The sequence below is a fragment of the Psittacula echo genome (genome assembly GCF_963264785.1).
Source record: "Psittacula echo genome assembly, chromosome: 19".
Classification (NCBI taxonomy): Eukaryota; Metazoa; Chordata; class Aves; order Psittaciformes; family Psittacidae; genus Psittacula; species Psittacula echo.
In genome coordinates, this window is record NC_137755.1 from 1911221 (window position 1) to 1933134 (window position 21914).

Below are 21914 nucleotides of genomic sequence, written 5' to 3' on the forward strand. Positions count from 1 at the left end.
CAGCGCGCCTCACGTGACACCTCCCTCTCTCACCAACCCCCCGCGTTGCTAAGCAACCGCCGCGCCCTCCCATTGGCAGCGCTCCGTCTCCTCCTTCCCCCCCCCCGTTGCTTAGCAACGCTCCGCGCTCTCCCATTGGCTGCGCGCTCCTCTCCCCGTTGCTAAGCGACCGCCCCCTCAGCCTCCTATTGGCCAGCGCGCACACGTGACTTCCCCTACGCCCCCTCCGCCGTTGCTAAGCGACCGCCGCGCCCTCCCATTGGCAGCTCTCCGCCTCCTCCCCTCCCCACCCCCGTTCCCATAGCAACGCCCCCACTCCGGCCTCTGATTGGCCGCCGCGACGGCGGCGTGAGGGGGCGCGGCTTGCGCGGTGACGTCACGCCGCGGCCGGCCTATATAAGCCGCGCCGGCCGCGCGGGCTTCACTCTCCGGCGCTATGGAGGCGAGGTGAGGGCGCGCATGCGCGCGGCGGGCTGGCCCTGGGGGGGGCGGGCGGGCGGGCGCAGCCAATGGGAAGCGAGGGCCGCTTGGGCCCAGCCAATCAGAGGGCGGCTTGGGGCGGGGTTAGAGGCCTCCTGATGGGGCCTGCCCCGTAGCTACGAGGCCTGCGCCGAGGCCGCGGCCTGGCTGCGGGCCCGCCTGAGGGAGCCGCCGCTTGTGGGGCTCGTCTGTGGGTCCGGCCTGGGGGCCCTGGCCCAGGAGCTGCAGCAGCCGCAGAGCTTCGACTACGGCGACATCCCCCACTTCCCCCGCAGCACCGGTACGGGGGCGCTATGGGGCGGCTGTGGGGCGCCGTGGGGTGTATTTGGGTCCCTATGGGGCGTGTTTGGGTCTCTATGGGTTCCTATGGGGTCTCTATGGGGCTCTGTGGGGCGTATTTGGGTCTCTATGGGGCTCTATGGGCTGTATTTGGGGCTCTATGGGGCGCTATGGGGTGTATTTGGGTCTCTATGGGTCTCTGTGGGGTGCTATGGGGCGTATTTGGGTCCCTATGGGTCTCTGTGGGGTGTATTTGGGTCTCTATGGGGCTCTATGGGGTCTCTCTGGGGTCTCTATGGGGTCTCTCTGGGGTCCCTATGGGGTCTCTCTGGGGTCTCTATGGGGTCTCTATGGGTCTCTATGGGGTCTCTATGGGGTCCCTATGGGGTCTCTATGGGTCCCTATGGGGTCTCTCTGGGGTCCCTATGGGGTCTCTATGGGTCTCTATGGGTCCCTATGGGGTCTCTCTGGGGTCCCTATGGGGTCTCTCTGGGGTCCCTATGGGGTCTCTATGGGGTCCCTATGGGTCCCTATGGGTCCCTATGGGTCTGAGCCCCCTCTTCTCAGTTCAGGGCCACGCCGGGCGCCTGCTGGTGGGGACCCTGGGGGGCTGCCCCTGTGCGGTGCTGCAGGGGCGCTTCCACCTCTATGAGGGCTACAGCCCCGCCCAGGTGAGCCCCACACTTGGGGGTCCCAGCCCCATAGATGTGGGTCCCAGCCCTATAGATGTGGGTCCAGCCCCATACAGGGTAGTTCTGGGTCCATAGATGGGTCCTGTCCCATAGCTGCGCTCCCAGCCCCATAGCTATGGCTCCAGCCCCATAGCTTCAAGTCCCAGCCCCATAGATGTGGTTCCAGCCCCATAGATGTGGCTTCAGCCCCATAGCTGCACTCCCAGCCCCATAGATGTGGCACCAGCCCCGTAGCTTCAAGTCCCAGCCCCATAGCTGCCCTCCCAGCCCTATAGATGTGGGTCCAGCCCCATAGCTTCAATCCCCAGCCCCATAGCTTCAAGCCCCAGCCCCATAGCTGCCCTCCCAGCCCCATAGCTACGGCCGCAGCCCCCTCGGGGCGGGTGGGCGAGCCATGGCCTCCGGCCGGCAGGTGGCGCTGCCGGTGCGGACGCTGGCGCTGCTGGGCGCGCACACCGTGGTCCTCACCAACGCCGCCGGCAGCCTCCGGCCGGGGCTGGAGCCCGGGCACCTGCTCGTGATCCGCGACCACATCGACCTGCCCGGGCTGGCGGGAAGGAGCCCCCTGGCGGGGCCCAACGACGAGAGGTGGCGGGAAAACGGGCGGGTGGGGCGCGGGAAAACGGGCGGGTGGGGCGCGGGAAACGGGGGGGTGGAGCGCGGGAAACGGGCGGGTGGGGCGCGGGAAAACGGGGGGGTGGAGCGCGGGAAAACGGGCGGGTGGAGCGCGGGAAACGGGGGGGTGGAGCGCGGGAAACGGGCGGGTGGGGCGCGGGAAACGGGCGGGTGGGGCGCGGGAAAACGGGGGGGTGGAGCGCGGGAAAACGGGCGGGTGGGGCGCGGGAAAACGGGGGGGTGGAGCGCGGGAAACGGGCGGGTGGGGCGCGGGAAACGGGCGGGTGGAGCGCGGGAAACGGGCGGGTGGGGCGCGGGAAACGGGCGGGTGGGGCGCGGGAAAACGGGCGGGTGGGGCGCAGGAAAGGGGGGTGGAGCGTGGGAAACGGGGGGAAAGGGGGAAGGGGAGCGGGAGGTGGGGAATGGGGGGGAGGGAGGAGAATGGGGGTGGGGGGTGGGGAATGAGGGCGGAGCGCGGGAAATAGGGGAGAGGGGCGGGAAAGGGGGGTGGGGAATGGGGGCAGGGCGTGGGAAAGGAGACGGCGGGAAACGGGGGGGGCGGGAAATGGGGGAGGTGGCGGGAAATGACACTCGGAGGCGGGAAATGGGTGGGGGAGGGGAATGAGGGCGGAGCGCGGGAAACGGCGTTTGGAGGCGGGAAATGGGGGTGGGGAGTGGGTGTTTGGGGGAGGGGAATGGGGGCGGGAGGCGGGAAACGGGGGGGGGGGAGGGAAAGACCGATTTCGGGGTGAAAAACGTGGGTTTGGGGTGGAAAAGGGCGAATTTGGGGCGAAAAGTAACGATTTGGGGGTGAAAAAGACCACTTTTGAGGTGAAACAGGGTGGATTTGGCGTCAAAAAGACCGATTTTGGGGTGATATTGGGGTGAAAAAGGCCGATTTTGGGGCGAAAAAGGTGGTTTTGGGGCGAAAAAGGCAGATTTTGGGGTCAAAATGGGTGTTTTGGTGAAAAAGGGTGGTTATGGGGTGCAAAAACGTGGTTTTGGGGTGAAAAAGACCAGTTTTGGGGTGGTTTTCGGGTGAAAAAGGTCGATTTTGGGGTGAAAAAGGCGGGTTTTGGGGTGAAAAGGGCGGGTTTGGTGTGAAAAAGGCCAATTTTGGGGTGAAAAAGGGTGATTTTGGGGCATAAAAGGGTTTTTTTGGGGTGAGAAAGACCGATTTTGGGGTGAAAAAAGGTGGTTTTGGGGTGCAAATACTGATTTTGGGGTGCAAAAGACTGGGTTTGGGGTGGAAAAGGCCAATTTGGGGGTGAAAGAGCGCGGTTTTGGGGTGAAAAAGGCCGATTTGGGGGTGAAAAGGGTGGTTTTGGGGTGAAAAAGACCGGTTTTGGGATGAAAAAGGTGATTTTTGGGGTGAAAAAGGCCGATTTTCGGGCGAAAAAGGTGGTTTTGGGGTGAAAAAGGCCGGTTTTGGGGTGAAAAAGGCCGATTTTCGGGCGAAAAAGGTGGTTTTGGGGTGAAAAAGGCCGGTTTTGGGGTGAAAAAGGCCGATTTTGGGGCGAAAAAGGTGGTTTTGGGGTGAAAAAGGCCGGTTTTGGGGTGTTTTCGGGGTGCAAAAAGCCGATTTCGGGGCGCAAGGGGCGGATTTCGGGGTGAGCCTCGGTGTTTCCGGGTCCAGGTTCGGGCCGCGCTTCCCGGTCATGGCCGGCGCCTACGACCCCTCCCTGCGGCGCCTGGCGCTGGCGCTGGCCCCGCCCCCGCTGCGCGCGCGCCCCGGGGTCTACTGCGGGGTGGGGGGGCCGAGCTACGAGACCCCGGCCGAGTGCGCGCTACTGCGCATGCTCGGGGGGGACGCGGTGGGTGAGTGCGGGGGGGGGGGACGGGGGGGGACGGGACGGGACACGCTAAGGGGGGGGTGTGGGGGGGGAAAACATGCTAAGGACAAGCTGAAGTCATGCTAAGGGGGGTAATGGGGGGAACATGCTAAGGACATGCTAAGGGGTGGTTATGGGGGGAAACATGCTAAGGACACGCTAAAGACATGCTAAGGGGCGGTTATGGGGGGAACATGCTAAAGACACGCTAAGGGGGGTTATGGGGGGAAACATGCTAAGGACACGCTAAAGACATGCTAAGGGGCGGTTATGGGGGGAACATGCTAAGGACATGCTAAGGGGGGTTATGGGGGGAAACATGCTAAGGACACGCTAAAGACATGCTAAGGGGCAGTTATGGGGGAAAACATGCTAAGGACATGCTAAGGGGGGTAATGGGGGGAACATGCTAAAGACACGCTAAGGGGGATTATGGGGGAAACATGCTAAGGACACGCTAAAGACATGCTAAGGGGCGGTTATGGGGGAACATGCTAAGGACATGCTAAGGACACGCTAAGGGGGTAATGGAAGCATGCTAAGGACATGCTAAAGACATGCTAAGGGGAGTAATGGAAACATGCTAAGGACACGCTAAGGGGGGTTATGGGGGGAACATGCTAAGGACACGCTAAAGACACGCTAAGGGGGGTTATGGGGGGAACATGCTAAGGACACACTAAAGACATGCTAAGGGGGTTATGGGGGACACGCTAAGGACATGCTACAGACATGCTAAGGGGGTAATGGGGAAACACGCTAAGGACATGGTAAGGGGGGTTATGGGCAGGGAACATGCTAAGGACATGGTAAGGACACGGTAAGGGGTGTTATGGGGTAAAGGAACATGCTAAGGACATGCTAAGGGGGTTATAGGGGAGCACGCTAAGGACACGCTATGGGAAGTAACGGGGGTAAACATGCTAAGGACATGGTAAGGGGGGATTATGGGGGGAACACGCTAAGGACACGGGGTATGGGGAGAACACGCTAAGGACATGCTAAGGAGAGGTTATGGGGGGGTAAAGGGGGGGAACACGCTAAGCACACACCAATACCTCCTAAAGGACCCATATGAACCCTCCACGTGGCTTTAGCCACCCCAAACCCCACTAACCCCTTGAACACGCTAAAAACACACTAAGAACATGCTAAGCACACGCTAAGCCCTTATTCCCCCTCCCTGCCCTTCTCCCAATCCCTTTCAACCCCTGTTAATCCCTGAGCCTATTCCCCCCTTGGCGCGTCCTTAGCGTGTGCTTAGCATGTGCTTAGCGTGTGGCCGCCCGCAGGCATGAGCACGGTGGCGGAGGCGGCGGCCGCGCGCCATTGCGGGCTGCGGGTGCTGGGGCTGTCGCTCATCACCAACGCGGCGCCAGGAGAGGAAGAGGAGGAGGAGCCGGAACACGCTAAGGACACGGGAGAACACGCGAAGAGCATGGAACACGCTAAGGGCCCGGAACATGCTAAGGACACGGCCCACGAGGAGGTGCTGGAGGCGGCGCAGGCCGGGGCCCGGCTCCTGGCCCAGCTGCTGCTGGCGCTGGCGCCGCGCCTGCAACACGCTTAGGACACGCTAAGGACATGCTAAGGACACGCGAAGGAAGGGGGTGGAGTCATGGCTGCCGCCAGGTTGATGCCGTAGTGAATCCGTGATCATTCCGTGTTGGTTGCGTGTAGTGGATGGGGCTCGGTGGTTTCGGTCCCATGTTGATCCCATGTTGATCCCATGTTGATTCCATGTAGTTGATGGGGCTCACTGGTTCCGATCCCGTATCATTCCCATGTTGATCCCATGTTGAATCCATGTAGTTGATGGGGCTCAGTGGTTTCGATCCCGTGTTAATCCCATGCTGATTCCCTGTTATTCTTATGTTGATCCCATGTTGATCCCATGTTGATTCCATGTAGTTGATGGGGCTCAGTGGTTTTAATCCCATGTTATTCCTATGTTGATTCCATGTAGTTGATGGGGCTCAGTGGTTTCGGTCCCATGTCATTCCCATGTTATTCCCATGTTGATCCCATGTTGATTACATGTAGTTGATGGGGCTCGGTGGTTTTGATCCCATGTTATTCCCATGTTGATCCCATGCTGATTCCATGTAGTTGATGGGGGTGAGTGGTTTCGGTCCCATGTTAATCCCATGTTGATTCCCTGTTATTCCTATGTAGATTCCCTGTTATTCCTATATTGATTCCATGTAAATGATGGGGCTCAGTGGTTTCGAGGCCGTGTTATTCCTATGTAGATTCCATGGTAATCCCATGTCATTCCCATGTTGATCCCATGTTGGTTGCATGTAGTTGGTGGGGCTCAATGGTTTCGATCCCATGTTATTCCCATGCTATTCCTGTGTGGATCCCATCTTGCTCCCATATTGATCCCATGTTATTCCCATATAATTCCCATGACATTCCCATGTTCCTCCCATGCCAATCCCGTGTTATTCCCATGATGATCCCATGTTATTCCCATGCCGATCCCATGTTGTTCTGATGTGCTTGCCATGTCATTCCCATGTAAGTAACATAACATTCCCATGTTATTCCCATGACAATCCCATGTTATTCCTATGAGAATCCCATTATTCCCGTGACATTCCCATGTAATTCCCATAACAATCCCATATTGTTCCCATGACATTCCCATGAATATCCCGTTATTCCAATGAAAACCCCATGTTCTTCCTATGATATTCCCATGTTATTTCCATCTCACTCCCATGCCATTCCCATCCCATTCCCATCTCATTCCCATCCCATCCCATCCCCATCCCATTCCCATGCCATTCCCATGTTATTCCCATCCCATTCCCATCTCATTCCCATTCCCAGCCCATTCCTATCCCATTCCCATCCCATTCCCATCCCATTCCCATCCCATCCCATTCCCATCCCATTCCAATCTCATTCCTATCTCATTCCCATCTCATTCCCATACCATCCCATCCCATCCCCTTCCTATCCCATTCCCATCCTATTCCCATCCCATTCCCATCCCATTCCAATCTCATTCCTATCTCATTCCCATCCCATTCCCATCCCATTCCCATCCCCTTCCTATCCCATCCCCATCCCCTTCCCATCCCATTCCCATCCCATTCCCATCCCATTCCAATCTCATTCCTATCTCATTCCCATCCCATTCCCATCCCCTTCCCATCCCCTTCCCATCCCCTTCCCATCCCCCCCCATTCATTCAAGCGCTCCCAAACCGCAGCCTCTGATTGGTCCGTTCCACTCCACACCCCTCCCCCTTCCCTTGACCATATATGGCAATGGGGGGGGTTATTTATAGGCCCCCATGAGCCTTTGCGGCCCCCCAGGGGGCGGGGCCTACGCAGGGGGCGGGGCCTCCGCGGGCCAAAGGCACCTGAAGGTGGCAGGTACCGGCCATGGGGGTCACCCCCCCCGGGTCACGTGGGGTCATGGGGGGGGGGGGGAGGAGAAGGGGGGGACCCCCCCCTCCATCCCATAATAACCCCCCCCCCGCCCCATAGCGCTCAATGATGGAGCTCAATGAGGCCGCGCCCCCCCCCCCGGAGGCCAAGGTGAGCGTGGGAACGGGGGGGGGGGGGGAGACGGGTTTTGGGGTGAAAAAGGGGGGTTTTGGGGGTGGGAATGGTGAATTTGGGGGTGGAAATGGCCATTTTTGGGGTGGAAACGGTGTTTTTTGGGGGGAAATGGTGATTTTTGGGGGGAAAACGGTGTTTTTTGGGGGGAAATGGGCGGTTTAGGGTGGAAAACGGGCTTTTAAGGTGGAAATGAGCAGTTTGGGGGTGAAAACGTTGATTTTGGGGTGGAAAATGGGCTTTTAAGGTGGAAATGAGCAGTTTGGGGGCGAAAACGGGGTTTTTTGGGTGGAAAACGCTGGTTTTGGGGGTGAAAACATTGATTCTGGGGTGGAAACCGGCGTTTTAAGGTGGAAATGGGCGTTTTGGGGGTGAAAACGTCCGTTTTGGGGGGGGAAACGTTGATTTTGGGGTGGAAAACAGGCGGTTTAAGGTGGAAACCGGCGGTTTAAGGTGGTAATGAGCGTTTTTGAGGGTGAAAACGTTGATTTTGGGGTGGAAAATGGGCTTTTAAGGTGGAAATGAGCGGGTTTGGGGGTGAAAACGTTGATTTTGGGGTGGAAAATGGGCTTTTAAGGTGGAAATGAGCAGTTTGGGGGTGAAAATGGTTTTTTTTTTGGTGGAAAACGCTGGTTTTGGGGGTGAAAACATTGGTTTTGGGGTGGAAACCGGCGTTTTAAGGTGGAAATGGGCGTTTTGGGTGTGAAAACGTCCGGTTTGGGGGGGGAAACGTTGATTTTGGGGTGGAAACCAGGCGCTTTAAGGTGGAAACCGGTGTTTTAAGGTGGAAATGGGCGGTTTGAGGGGGGAAAAGGGGGTTTTTGGGTGGAAAACGGCGTTTTGGGGGAAAATCGGTGTTTTAAGGTGGAAATGGGCGTTTTGGGGGTGAAAACATCGGGTTTGGGGTGGAAACGGCGTTTTTGGGGGTGAAAACGTTGATACTGGGGTGGAAAACAGGCGTTTTAAGGTGGAAATGGGCGGTTTGGGGGGGAAACCGTCGGGTTTTTGGGTGGAAAACTCTGGTTTTGGGGTGGAAAACGGTGGTTTAAGGTGGAAATGAGCGTTTGGGGGGTGAAACCGTCGGTTTTGTGGTGGAAACCAGGCGTTTTAAGGTGGAAACAGGCGTTTTAAGGTGGAAATGGGGGGTTGGACGGGGAAACGGTGTTTTTTTGGGTGGAAAACGCGGGGTTTTGGGAGAAATCCGTGTTTTAAGGTGGAAATGGGCATTTTGGGGGTGAAAACGTCCGTTTTGGGGGGGGAACCGGCGTTTTTGGGGGTGAAAACGTTGATTTTGGGGTGGGAAACAGGCGTTTTAAGGTGGAAACCTGTGTTTTAAGGTGGAAATGGGCGGTTTGAGGGGGGAAAAGGGGGTTTTTTGGGTGGAAAACGGCGTTTTTGGGGAGAAATCGGTGGTTTAAGGTGGAAAGGGGCGGTTTGGGGTGAAAGGCCGGGGTTTTGGGGGGAGAAGCGGGGTTTGTGGGCGGGAAACGGGGGGGGGCGGGGGGGTTTTGGGGGTAAACCCGGGGTTTTGGGGGGCGGCCAAGAGCGGGGTCGGGGCTCGGAGCGGGTCCCGGGGGCGTTTTGGGGCGGAAAGAGGCGATTTCGGGGCAGGAAGGGGCGGTTCGGGCGGAAGAGGCGGGGCTTGGGGGGGGGAAGGGGCGGGGCGGGCCGTTGGGAAGCGTTGGGAAGCGTTTGGGGGGAAGCGAGGGCGTTTTGGGGCCGTTTTGGGGGGGGGTTGGTCATTTTTGGGGCGTTTTTTGGGCGTTTTTTGGGGGTTTGGGGTTTTTTTGCCATTTTTTGTGGAGTTTTTTGGCGTTTTGGAGTGATTTGGGGGGGGGGTTGGGTGGTTTTTGTCATTTTTGGTGTGTTTTGGGGGGGTTTCGGGGTGTTTTGGGTGTTTTTTGTCAAATTTGGGGTGTTTTTTGTCATTTTTTTACGGTTTTGTGTGGTTTTTTGGGTGATTTTCAGGGGGTTTGGGTGTTTTTTGCCATTTTTTGTGGTTTTTTGGGGGGTTTGGGGGTATTTGGGGGTGATTTTTTGGGGGGTTGGGGTGTTTTTTGTCATTTTTGGGATGTTTTTTGCCTTTTTTCGGGTGGTTTTGGGTGTTTTGTCATTTTTAGTGCGTTTTTTGTGTGTGTTTCGATTTTGGGGGTGATTTTCAGGGGGTTTGGGTGCTTTTTTGCCTTTTGTGGGGTGGTTTTTGCCCTTTTTTGTGGTTTTTTTGGGTGCTTTTCAGTGTTTGGGGGTATTTTGGGGTGATTTTGGGGGAGGTTGGGTGCTTTTTGTCGGGTTTGGGGTATTTTGGGGTGTTTTTTGTCATTTTTTGGGGTCTTTTGGGTGTTTTTTGGCTTTTTTTGCCTTTTTTGTATGTTTTTCTCGGTGTTCGGGGGTATTTTGGGGTGATTTTCCGGGGGTTTGGGTGGTTTTTAGCATTTTCTCTGTGTGTTTTTGGTGTTTTCCGGCGAATTTTCTGTGTTTTTTGCTGTTTGGGGGAATTTGGGGGTGATTTTCAGTCATTTTGGGTGGGTTTGGTCATTTTGATCCGTTTCTCATTGGTTCTGGTGTGGTTTATTGAGTTTTGGGGTGATTTTGGGCGGGTTTGGGTGCTTTTTTGCACTTTGATACGGGTTTTTTCGAGTTTTGGGCTGGTTTTGGGTATTTTTTGCACTTTTCGGGTGTTTTGGGGGGGGTTGGGGGTATTTTGGGAGCTTTTTGGGGCCATTTTGGGTGGTTTTGGGTCCGTTCCTGCCCGGTTTTACCCCCGTTGTTCCTCCCCGCCAGCAGGGGGCAGTGTTGGAGACCCCCTATGGGCCCGTGTCGGTGTCTATGGTGGGGACCCCCCGGCCCGGGCGCCCGGCGATCCTCACCTTCCCCGATGTGGGGCACACGAGTGAGTGCGACCCATAGGGACCCATAGGGACCCATAGGGACCCATAGAGACCCATAGGGACCCATAGAGACCCCATAGGGACCCAGAGAGACCCATAGGGACCCATAGAGACCCATAGGGACCCAGAGAGACCCCATAGGGACCCAGAGAGACCCATAGGGACCCATAGGGACCCAGAGAGACCCCATAGGGACCCATAGAGACCCATAGGGACCCAGAGAGACCCCATAGGGACCCATAGAGACCCATAGGGACCCATAGAGACCCATAGGGACCCAGAGAGACCCCATAGGGACCCATAGAGACCCATAGGGACCCAGAGAGACCCCATAGGGACCCAGAGAGACCCCATAGGGACCCAGAGAGACCCATAGAGACCCAGAGAGACCCAGAGAGACCCCATAGGGACCCATAGAGACCCATAGGGACCCATAGAGACCCAGAGAGACCCCATAGGGACCCATAGGGACCCAGAGAGACCCCATAGGGACCCATAGGGACCCAGAGAGACCCATAGGGACCCAGAGAGACCCCATAGAGACCCATAGGGACCCAGAGAGATCCATAGAGACCCATAGGGACCCAGAGAGACCCATAGGGACCCATAGAGACCCCATAGGGACCCATAGAGACCCATAGGGACCCAGAGAGACCCCATAGGGACCCAGAGAGACCCCATAGGGACCCAGAGAGACCCATAGGGACCCAGAGAGACCCATAGGGACCCAGAGAGACCCAGAGAGACCCATAGGGAGCCCATAGAGACCCATAGAGACCCATAGGGACCCAGAGAGACCCATAGAGACCCATAGGGACCCAGAGAGACCCATAGGGAGCCCATAGAGACCCATAGGGACCCAGAGAGACCCATAGGGACCCCATAGAGACCCATAGGGACCCCATAGAGACCCATAGGGACCCATAGAGACCCATAGAGAGCCCATAGAGAGCCCATAGAGACCCATAGGGACCCATAGAGACCCATAGGGAGCCCATAGAGACCCATAGAGACCCCATAGGGACCCCATAGAGACCCCATAGGGACCCCATAGGGACCCATAGAGAGAGACCCTCAGAGACCCCATAGGGACCCACAGGAGCCATAGAGACCCCATAGGGAGCCATAGAGAGACCATAGAGACCCATAGGGACCCACAGACTCCATTGGGCCCCATAGACCCCATTGGGACCCATTGCCCCCCATTGAAACCCACTGTGCCCCATAGCCCCCATTAACCCTATTGATACCTGTTGACCCCATTGTGCCCCACAGCGCCATTGACAACCATAGGGACCCATCGACCCCCATAGCGCCTCATAGCACCCCATTGTGCCCCATTGACCCCCATTGACCTCATTGACTCCGATTGTGCCCCATAGTGCCCCATTGGCCCCATAGAACCCCATAGACACCCACTGACCCCATTGACACCCATAGTGCTTCATAGCACCCCATATCACCCCATTGACACCCATAAGGACCCATTGACTCCCATTGACCCCATAGCACCCAATTGCCTCCCATTGCCCCCCAATTGCCTCCTATTGCCCCCATTGCCCCCCATTGACTCCCATTGACCCCATTGACCCCATTGACTCCCATTGACCCCATTGACTCCCATTGCCCCCATTGCCCACCATTGCCCCCATTGACTCCCATTGACTCCCATTGACCCCATTGACTCCCATTGCCCCCATTGCCCACCATTGCCCCCATTGCCCCCCATTGACTCCCATTGACTCCATTGACTCCCATTGACTCCATTGCCCCCATTGACTCCATTGCCCCCATTGGCTCCCATTGCCCCCATTGCCCCCCATTGCCCCCATTGACTCCATTGACTCCCATTGACCCCCATTGACCCCATTGCCCCCCATTGCCCCCATTGACTCCATTGACCCCATTGACTCCCATTGACCCCCTTGACTCCATTGCCCCCCCATAGCTCCCCATAGCGCCCCTCTGACCCCCCGGCCCCCTCCCCGCAGGCTCCTCGTGCTTCGGGGCCCTCTTTGCACTCGAGGAGATGCAGGAATTGCTCCGGAGCTTCCTGGTCCTGCACCTGGAGCCGCCCGGGATGGAGGCGGGAGCAGCGCCCTACCCGCCCGGGTGCGTGCCCCACAGCGACCCACAGCAACCCATTGCGCCCTATGGGACCCCATTGACACCTATTGGGAGCCATTGAACCTATTGAGCCCTATGGGACCCCATTGACACCTATTGGGAGCCATTGAACCTATTGAGCCCTATGGGACCCCATTGACACCTATTGGGGGCCATTGAACCCATTGGAACCCATTGCGCCCTATGGGACCCCACTGACACCTATTGAGAGCCATTGAACCCATTGCGCCCTATGGGACCCCACTGACACCTATTGAGAGCCATTGAACCCATTGCGCCCTATGGGACCCCACTGACACCTATTGAGAGCCATTGAACCCATTGAGCCCTATGGGACCCCATTGACACCTATTGGGAGCCATTGAGCCCTATTGGGAGCCATTGAACCCATTGCGCCCTATGGGACCCCATTGACACCTATTGGGAGCCATTGACCCCCATTGGAACCCATTGAGCCCTATGGGACCCCACTGACACCTATTGAGAGCCATTGAACCCACTGAGCCCTATGGGACCCCATTGACACCTATTGGGAGCCATTGAGCCCTATTGGGAGCCATTGAACCCATTGCGCCCTATGGGACCCCATTGACACCTATTGGGAGCCATTGAGCCCTATTGGGAGCCATTGACCCCCATTGGAACCCATTGAGCCCTATGGGACCCCATTGACACCTATTGGGAGCCATTGAGCCCTATTGGGAGCCATTGAACCCATTGCGCCCTATGGGACCCCATTGAGCCCTATTGGGAGCCATTGACCCCTACTGGGACCCATTGAGCCCTATTGGGACCCCATTGACCCCAATTGGGAGCCATTGACCCCATTGAGCCCTATGGGACCCCACTGAGCCCTATTGGGACCCCATTGCCCCCATTGTGCCCCATAGCCCCATTGTGCCCCATAGCCCCCATTGTGCCCCATTGCCGCAGGTACCAGTACCCATCCCTGGACCAATTGGCCTCGATGCTGCCCGGCGTCCTCCAGCCCCTCCAGTGAGTCCCTGCCCCATAGCGAGGGGGCTCTGCCCCATAGCGGGTGATGGGGGGGGGGGTACCAGGCCCCACGTGACCTCTCTCGTCCAATCAGCATCAACAGCATCATCGGCATCGGGGTTGGGGCCGGAGCCTTCGTCTTGGCCAAGTTTGGGGTGAGATGGGGGGCGCTATGGGGCTGGGTTATGGGCTGCTATGGGGCTGGGTTATGGGATGCTATGGGGCGGGGTTATGGGATGCTATGGGGCAGGGTTATGGGGCGCTATGGGGCTGGGTTATGGGGTGCTATGGGGTTGGTTATGGGGCGCTATGGGGTTGGTTATGGGGCGCTATGGGGCTGGGTTATGGGGCGCTATGGGGCTGGTTATGGGACGCTATGGGGCTGGGTTATGGGGCGCTATGGGGCTGGGTTATGGGGCGTTATGGGGCTGGTTATGGGGTGCTATGGGGCGGGGTTGAGGTGCTATGGGGCTGGGTTATGGGGCACCATGGGGCTGGTTATAGGGTGGGTTATGGAGTGCTGTCGGGTGCTATGGGGTTGGTTATGGGGCGCTATGGGGCTGGGTTATGGGGCGCTATGGGGCCGGGTTATGGGGTGCTATAGGGTGGGGTTATGGGGCGCTATGGGCACCGTGGGGTTGGTTATGGGGCTCTATGGGGCTGGGTTATGAGGTGCTATGGGTCTGGTTATGGGACTGGGCTATGGGGCGCTATGGGGCTGGGTTATAGGGTGCTATGGGAACTATGGGGTTGGTTATGGGGCCCTATGGGTCTCCATGGGTCCCTATGGGGTCTCTATGGGGCTGCCCCACAGCTGCTGCACCCGGAGGCAGTGGAGGGGCTGGTGCTGGTCAACATCGACCCCAAGGCCAAGGGCTGGATGGAGTGGGCAGCGCACAAGGTGGGGCCTATGGGGCAGCTATGGGTCCCTATGGGTCTCTATGGGTCTCTATGGGGTCTCTATGGGTCCCTATGGGTCTCTATGAGTCCCTATGGGTCTCTATGGGGTCTCTATGGGTCCCTATGGGTCTCTATGGGGTCTCTATGGGGTCTCTATGGGTCTCTATGGGTCCCTATGGGGTCCCTATGGGTCTCTATGAGTCCCTATGGGTCTCTATGGGGTCTCTATGGGTCCCAATGGGGTCTCTATGGGGTCTCTATGAGTCTCTATGGGTCCCTATGGGGTCTCTATGGGTCCCTATGGGTCTCTATGGGGTCTCTATGGGTCTCTATGGGGTCTATGGGGTCTCTATGGGGTCCCTATGGGTCTCTATGGGGTCTCTATGGGTCTCTATGGGGTTTCTATGGGGTCTCTATGGGTCCCTATGGGTCTCTATGGGGTCTCTATGGGGTCTATGGGGTCTCTATGGGGTCCCTATGGGTCTCTATGGGGTCTCTATGGGTCTCTATGGGGTCTCTATGGGGTCTCTATGGGGTCCCTATGGGTCTCTATGGGGTCTCTATGAGGTCTCTATGGGTCCCTATGGGTCTCTATGGGGTCCCTATGGGTCTCTATGGGGTTTCTATGGGGTCTCTATGGGTCCCTATGGGTCTCTATGGGGTCTATGGGGTCTCTATGGGGTCCCTATGGGTCTCTATGGGGTCTCTATGGGTCTCTATGGGGTTTCTATGGGGTCTCTATGGGGTCTCTATGGGGTCCCTATGGGTCCCTATGGGGTCCCTATGGGTCCCTATGGGTCTCTATGGGGTCTCTATGGGGTCTCTATGGGGTCCCTATGGGTCCCTATGGGGTCTCTATGGGGTCCCTATGGGTCCCTATGGGGTCTCTATGGGGTCCCTATGGGGTCTCTATGGGGTCCCTATGGGTCCCTATGGGGTCTCTATGGGGTCCCTATGGGTCCCTATGGGGTCTCTATGGGGTCCCTATGGGTCACTTATGTGGCACTTATGGGTCCGCAGCTCTCAGGCCTGACGATGTCTGCCACTGAGATGATCCTGGCGCACCTCTTCACCCAGGTGGGGCACTTATGGGGCTCTATGGGTCCCTGTGGGGCTCTATGGGTCCCTATGGGTCTCTATGGGTCCCTATGGGTCTCTATGGGTCTCTATGGGTCTCAATGGGGTCCCTATGGGTCTCTATGGGTCCCTATGTGTCTCAATGGGGTCCCTATGGGTCTCTATGGGTCTCTATGGGGCAGGCAGAGCTGGCGGCCGCCCCCCCCTACGTGCAGCAGCTCCGGCAGCGCCTCGAGGGCGGCACCAACAGCGCCCACTTATGGGCCATGTACAGCAGGTACCGCCTCTGGGGCTCTATGGGTCTCTATGGGGCTCTATGGATCCCTATGGGTCCCTATGGGTCTCTATGGGTCACTATGGGGTCCCTATGGGGCTCTATGGATCCCTATGGGTCCCTATGGGTCTCTATGGGTCACTATGGGGTCCCTATGGGGCTCTATGGATCCCTATGGGTCCCTATGGGTCTCTATGGGTCACTATGGGGTCCCTATGGGGCTCTATGGGTCTCTATGGGTCGCTGTGGGGTCCCTATGGGTCACTATGGGGCTCTATGGGTCTCTATGGGTCACTATGGGGTCCCTATGGGGCTCTATGGGTCACTATGGGGCTCTATGGGTCACTATGGGGCTCTATGGGTCTCTATGGGGTCCCTATGGGGCTCTATGGGTCTCTATGGGGCTCTATGGGTCTCTATGGGTTACTATGGGGTCCCTATGGGGCTCTATGGGTCTCTATGGGTTACTATGGGGTCCCTATGGGGCTCTATGGGTCACTATGGGGCTCTATGGGTCACTATGGGGCTCTATGGGGTCCCTATGGGCGCCATAAGACTGGGAGGGGGCGTGGCCGTGGCCTCCCCTAAGCCCCGCCCCCTCCCTGGTCACATGACAGCCGCGGGGACCTGGGGCTGCAGCGCAGCGGGGCCGGGAGCCTGCGGTGAGTGACGTCACAAACACCCCCCCCCCACGTGACCGCACCCCCCACCCCACGTGACCTCTGGCCACGCCCCCCCCCCCCCCCCCCCTCCAGGTGCCCCGTCCTATTGGTCGTTGGGGACGACTCCCCCCACGTGGACGCGGTGGTGAGTCACGTGACACACACATACCCACACCCCCCCGGCTCCATTGGGTGAGGTCATGTGACCGCCCCCCCCACCCCCGTGTTGGCGCCCCCTGCAGGTGGAGTGCAACGCCAAGCTGGACCCGACCCAAACCTCCTTCCTCAAGGTGACCTTTGACCCCCCCCCCCCCCCCACGTGACCTTCGGCTGCCGACCACATGACCCTGGCCCGTGCGCCACGTGACCTTTGACCCCTTTGCAGATGGCGGACGGAGGGGGGCAGCCCCAGATCACCCAGGTAAAGGCGGGGGAGGGGGAGAGGTCACGTGGGGTCAGAGGTCACGTGGGAGCATTGGGGGTCAATGGGGCTCAATGGGGATGAATGGGGGTCAATGGAGATCAATGGGATCAATGGGGATCAGTGGGGGACAATGGGATCAATGGGGATGAATGGGGGTCAATGGAGATCAATGGAGATCAATGGGATCAATGGGGATCAATGGGGTCAATGCGGATGAATGGGGGTCAATGGGGATGAATGGGGTCAATGGGGATGAATGGGGTCAATGGGGATCAATGGGGATGAATGGGGTCAATGGGGATGAATAGGGTCAATGGGGATCAATGGGGATGAATGGGGTCAATGGGGATGAATGGGGTCAATGGGGATCAATGGGGATGAATGGGGTCAATGGGGATGAATAGGGTCAATGGGGATCAATGGGGATGAATGGGGTCAATGGGGATGAATAGGGTCAATGGGGATCAATGGGGATGAATGGGGTCAATGGGGATGAATGGGGTCAATGGGGATCAATGGGGATGAATGGGCCTCAATGGGAGTCAACGGAGGGGGCGTGGCCACATGGTGGGGGGCGTGGCCACGACGTAGCCACGCCCCCTCCCCTCTCCACCAATAGCCGGCCAGGCTGACCGAAGCCTTCAAGTACTTTGTGCAGGGAATGGGCTACAGTGAGTCCCATAAGCCCCCGCTCATGAATATTAATTAACCCCGGCCCTCATTAATATTAATGAGCCCTCCCCTTATTAATCACCCCCTCATTAATTAACCCCACCCCTTATTAATTCCCCCCCCCCATCTCCCTTTAATGGGTGCCCCCCTTCCCATTAACCCCTATGGGGTGGCTTAGGGAGGGGGCGTGGCTTCGGGAGGGGGGCGTGGCCTGGCGCCTCTAACCCCATTGGCTGGTGGTGGAGGGGGCGTGGCTTTAACAAAGGGGCGTGGTTTGGCTCCCACGGCTGCCTATTAACACCATTGACTCCAGTGTGTTTGTGCCGCGGGGTGTGGCCTGAGGGGGCGTGGCTTCGCCATATAAGGGCATGGTGTGGGCGTGGCCTGGCTCCCATTAACCCCATTGGGTGTTGGCACAGAGGGGGCGTGGCTTAGCCATATAAGGGCAAGGGTTAGGAGGTGTGGGCATGGCTCCCATTGGGTGCTGGCGCGGTGGGGGCGTGGCCAATGAGAAGGGGGCGTGGCTTAGCCATATAAGGGCATGGAGTAGCCGCTGTGAGCATATCCCATTGACCCCATTGGGTGTTGGTGCTAAGGGGGCGTGGCCTATAAGAAGGGGGTGTGGCTTGCCTCCCATTAACCCCATTGGGTGCTGTCGCAGTAGGGGCGTGGCCAATGGGAGGGGGCGTGGCTTAGCCATATAAGGGCATGGCTTTGGCGCTGTGGGCGTGGCCTGGGCTGGCTCCCAGCCACCCCATTGGGCGTTGGTGCTATTGGGGGGCGTGGCTTGTCTCCCATGAACCCCATTGGGTGCTGGGGCTGTGGGGGCGTGGCTTAGCCCTATAAGGGCACGGGTTAGGCACTGCGGGCATGGCTCCCATTGGGTGCTGGTGCGGTGGGGGCGTGGCCAATGGGAAGGGGGCGTGGCTTCGCCATATAAGGGCATGGGTTAGGCGCTGTGGGCGTCACGCGGTCTGGCTCCCATTGGCGGCGGCAGAGGGGGGCGAGCTCCCATTGGCTGGGAGGGGGGCGGGCGTGGTCGAAGCGGGCTCCCATTGGCTGCTGGGCGGGGGGGGCGTGTCCTGAGGCCAGGCCCCGCCCCCTTGCAGTGGCGAGCTCGGTGATGACGCGGCTCTCGCGCTCCCGCACGGCCTCGGTCTCCAGCTCCACGTCCGGGGAGGGCGAACGGGGCCGGAGCCGGACCCTGTCCAGGGGCAGCGTCGGGGGGGGGCCCACGGCCCCACAGTGACCCCCAGGGAGAGCCCATTGAGCCCCATTGACACCCATTGAGCCCCATTGAGTCCCTTTGATCCCTGTTGAGCCCCATTGACACCCATTGAGCCCCATTGACACCCATTGAGTCCCTTTGATCCCTATTGAGCCCCATTGACACCCATTGAGCTGCATTGACACCCAGTGATCCCCATTGACACCCATTGACACCCACTGAGCCCCACTGACACCCATTCAGACCCCTTGATCCCCACTGACACCCATTGATCCCCATTGACACCCATTGAGCCCCATTGACACTCACTGAGCCCCATTGACACCCATTGAGACCCCTTGATCCCCATTGACACCCATTGAGCCCAATTGATCCCCATAGATCCCCATTGACACCCATTGAGCCCCATTGACACCCATTGAAACCCCTTGATCCCCATTGACACCAATGGAGCCCCACTGACCCCTATTGATCCCCAATGCCCCCCATTGATCCCCATTCACACCCATTGAGTCCCACTGACCCCTATGGACACCCCTTGAGCCCCATTCAGCCCTATCACCATCCACTGAACCCCATTGACACCCATTGAGCCCCATTGACCCCTATTGATACCCACTGACCCCCATTGACCCCATTGAGCCCCATTAACCCCATTGATTCCCATTGAGCCCCACTGATCCCCATAGGACTCCCCCAGGACCCCTTTAGACCCCCACCACCACTTCTAAGACCCCCAAATACCCCCTGACACCCCATAATAACCCCTTTAAGACCCCAAATCCCCCCCTTAGACCCCTTTAAGACCCCAAATCCCCCCCTTAGACCCCTTTAAGAGCCCAAAATCCCCCCTTAATGACCCAAAACACCCCTTAGACCCCTTTAAGACCCCAAATACCCCCCATAGGCCCCTTTAAGACCACCAAATCCCCCCTTAAACCCCTTTAAGACCCCTACTACCCCCCTTAGACCCCTCTAATATCCAAAATCCCCCCCTTAGACCCCTCTAAGACCCCAAATCCCCCCCTTAGACCCCTTTAAGACCCCAAATCCCCCCTTAAGACCCCAAATACCCCCCTTAGACCCCTCTAATATCCCAAATCCCTCCCTTAGACCCCTTTAAGACCCTAAATCCCCCCCTTAGACCCCAAATCCCCCCTTAGACCCCTTTAAGACCCCCAAATCCCCCCTTAAACCCCTTTAAGAACCCACATTCCCCCCTTAGACCCCTCTAATATCCCAAATCCCCCCCTTAGACCCCTTTAAGACCCCAAATCCCCCCCTTAGACCCCTTTAATGCCCCAAATACCCCGTTTAGACCCATTTACACCCCAAATCCCCCTTTTTTCCCTGTTTACCCCCCCATTTACCTCCCCTTTGCCCATTAAAGCGCCGCTTGGAGCCGCGTCCGGTCCCTTTAAGCGCTGAGGTAAATGTGGGGGGGGCCTTTGGCGACTGCGCATGCGCAGCATCGCCACCACCGGCGGGGCAAAACGGCGCATGCGCGGAGCCCCTCCTGCCCTCACTGAGGGCTCGCTGCGTGCGTGCGTGATGACGCACTCCCGGCCACAGGGAGAGACGGCGCATGCGTAATAGCCCTAATGGAGGCCTGAACGTGGTTCTATGGGGCGCTTATGGGGCTGGAGGGGCACTTATGGGTCTAAGGGGGTACTTATGGGTCCAAACGGTCACTTACGGGGCTGAAAGGGGCAATTATGGAGCTGGAGGTGTCACGGGTCCCAAAGGGGCACTTATGGGGCTGGAAGGGGCACTTATGGGTCCCAAAGGGGTACTTAGGGGTCTGAAAGGGGCACTTATGGGGCTCGAAGGGGCACTTATGGGTCCCAAAGGGGCACTTATGGGTCCAAAGGGGCACTTATGGGTCCCAAAGGGGTACTTAGGGGTCTGAAAGGGGCACTTATGGGGCTGGAAGGGGCACTTATGGGTCCCAAAGGGGCACTTATGGGTCCAAAGGGGCACTTATGGGTCCCAAAAAGGTACTTAGGGGTCTGAAAGGGGCACTTATGGGGCTCGAAGGGGCACTTATGGGTCCCAAAGGGGTACTTAGGGGTCTGAAAGGGGCACTTATGGTGCTGGAAGGGGCACTTACGGGTCCCAAAGGGGTACTTAGGGGTCTGAAAGGGGCACTTATGGGGCTGGAAGGGGCACTTATGGGTCCCAAAGGGGCACTTATGGGTCCAAAGGGGCACTTATGGGTCCCAAAGGGGTACTTACGGGTCTGAAAGGGGCACTTATGGTGCTGGAAGGGGCACTTATGGGTCCCAAAGGGGCACTTATGGGTCCAAAGGGGCACTTATGGGTCCCAAAAAGGTACTTAGGGGTCTGAAAGGGGCACTTATGGGGCTCGAAGGGGCACTTATGGGTCCCAAAGGGGTACTTAGGGGTCTGAAAGGGGCACTTATGGTGCTGGAAGGGGCACTTACGGGTCCCAAAGGGGTACTTAGGGGTCTGAAAGGGGCACTTATGGGGCTGGAAGGGGCACTTATGGGTCCCAAAGGGGCACTTATGGGTCCAAAGGGGCACTTATGGGTCCAAAGTGGCACTTATGGGTCCCAAAGGGGTACTTAGGGGTCTGAAAGGGGCACTTATGGGGCTGGAAGGGGCACTTATGGGTCCCAAAGGGGCACTTATGTGTCCAAAGGGGCACTTATGGGTCCCAAAAAGGTACTTAGGGGTCTGAAAGGGGCACTTATGGGGCTCGAAGGGGCACTTATGGGTCCCAAAGGGGTACTTAGGGGTCTGAAAGGGGCACTTATGGTGCTGGAAGGGGCACTTACGGGTCCCAAAGGGGTACTTAGGGGTCTGAAAGGGGCACTTATGGGGCTGGAAGGGGCACTTATGGGTCCCAAAGGGGCACTTATGGGTCCAAAGGGGCACTTATGGGTCCCAAAGGGGTACTTACGGGTCTGAAAGGGGCACTTATGGGTCCCAAAGGGGCACTTATGGGTCCAAAGGGGCACTTATGGGTCCCAAAAAGGTACTTAGGGGTCTGAAAGGGGCACTTATGGGGCTCGAAGGGGCACTTATGGGTCCCAAAGGGGTACTTAGGGGTCTGAAAGGGGCACTTATGGGGCTGGAAGGGGCACTTATGGGTCCCAAAGGGGCACTTATGGGTCCAAAGGGGCACTTATGGGTCCCAAAGGGGTACTTACGGGTCTGAAAGGGGCACTTA

General features: G+C 58.0%; 2 protein-coding genes across 5 annotated transcripts; both read left to right on the top strand.

Annotated features, from left to right (window-relative positions):
* The first annotated feature begins 406 nt into the window (after positions 1–406).
* Positions 407–6995, top strand: LOC308228477 (purine nucleoside phosphorylase-like). Its single transcript, XM_080631844.1, has 6 exons — positions 407–447; positions 597–760; positions 1327–1430; positions 1864–2039; positions 3703–3884; positions 5191–6995. The coding sequence occupies exons 1-6, from the start codon at positions 437–439 to the stop codon at positions 5466–5468; spliced, it is 915 nt and encodes a 304-aa protein (XP_080487970.1). The 5' UTR covers positions 407–436; the 3' UTR covers positions 5469–6995.
* Positions 6987–19710, top strand: LOC308228476 (protein NDRG2-like). 4 transcript variants are annotated; one of them, XM_080631841.1, is made up of 15 exons: positions 6987–7287; positions 7402–7452; positions 10258–10363; positions 12353–12473; positions 13422–13484; positions 13579–13639; positions 14299–14385; positions 15405–15461; positions 15644–15738; positions 16353–16397; positions 16491–16542; positions 16640–16687; positions 16783–16818; positions 17441–17492; positions 18603–19703. In XM_080631841.1, exons 2-15 carry the CDS (start codon positions 7408–7410, stop codon positions 18740–18742), a joined length of 1008 nt encoding a protein of 335 aa, XP_080487967.1. In that variant the 5' UTR covers positions 6987–7287; positions 7402–7407; the 3' UTR covers positions 18743–19703. The 4 variants fall into 4 exon arrangements, with proteins under 4 accessions (XP_080487967.1, XP_080487966.1, XP_080487968.1 ...); XM_080631840.1 differs by having other exon boundaries at positions 10255–10363; positions 18603–19702; XM_080631842.1 differs by lacking the exon at positions 16353–16397 and having other exon boundaries at positions 10255–10363; positions 18603–19710.
* The last annotated feature ends 2204 nt before the right edge of the window (positions 19711–21914 follow it).

Bases quoted from the DNA above. Each gene is read 5' to 3' on its own strand.
- LOC308228476 (XM_080631840.1), top strand. From the start codon at position 7,408: ATGATGGAGCTCAATGAGGCCGCGCCCCCCCCCCCGGAGGCCAAG. The intron at 10,364-12,352 runs GTGAGTGCGACC...CCCTCCCCGCAG, and splicing joins CCCCGATGTGGGGCACACGA to GCTCCTCGTGCTTCGGGGCC. The intron at 16,543-16,639 runs GTGAGTCACGTG...CGCCCCCTGCAG, and splicing joins CCCCCCACGTGGACGCGGTG to GTGGAGTGCAACGCCAAGCT.
- LOC308228477 (XM_080631844.1), top strand. The intron at 1,431-1,863 runs GTGAGCCCCACA...TCCGGCCGGCAG, and splicing joins AGGGCTACAGCCCCGCCCAG to GTGGCGCTGCCGGTGCGGAC. The intron at 3,885-5,190 runs GTGAGTGCGGGG...GGCCGCCCGCAG, and splicing joins GCTCGGGGGGGACGCGGTGG to GCATGAGCACGGTGGCGGAG.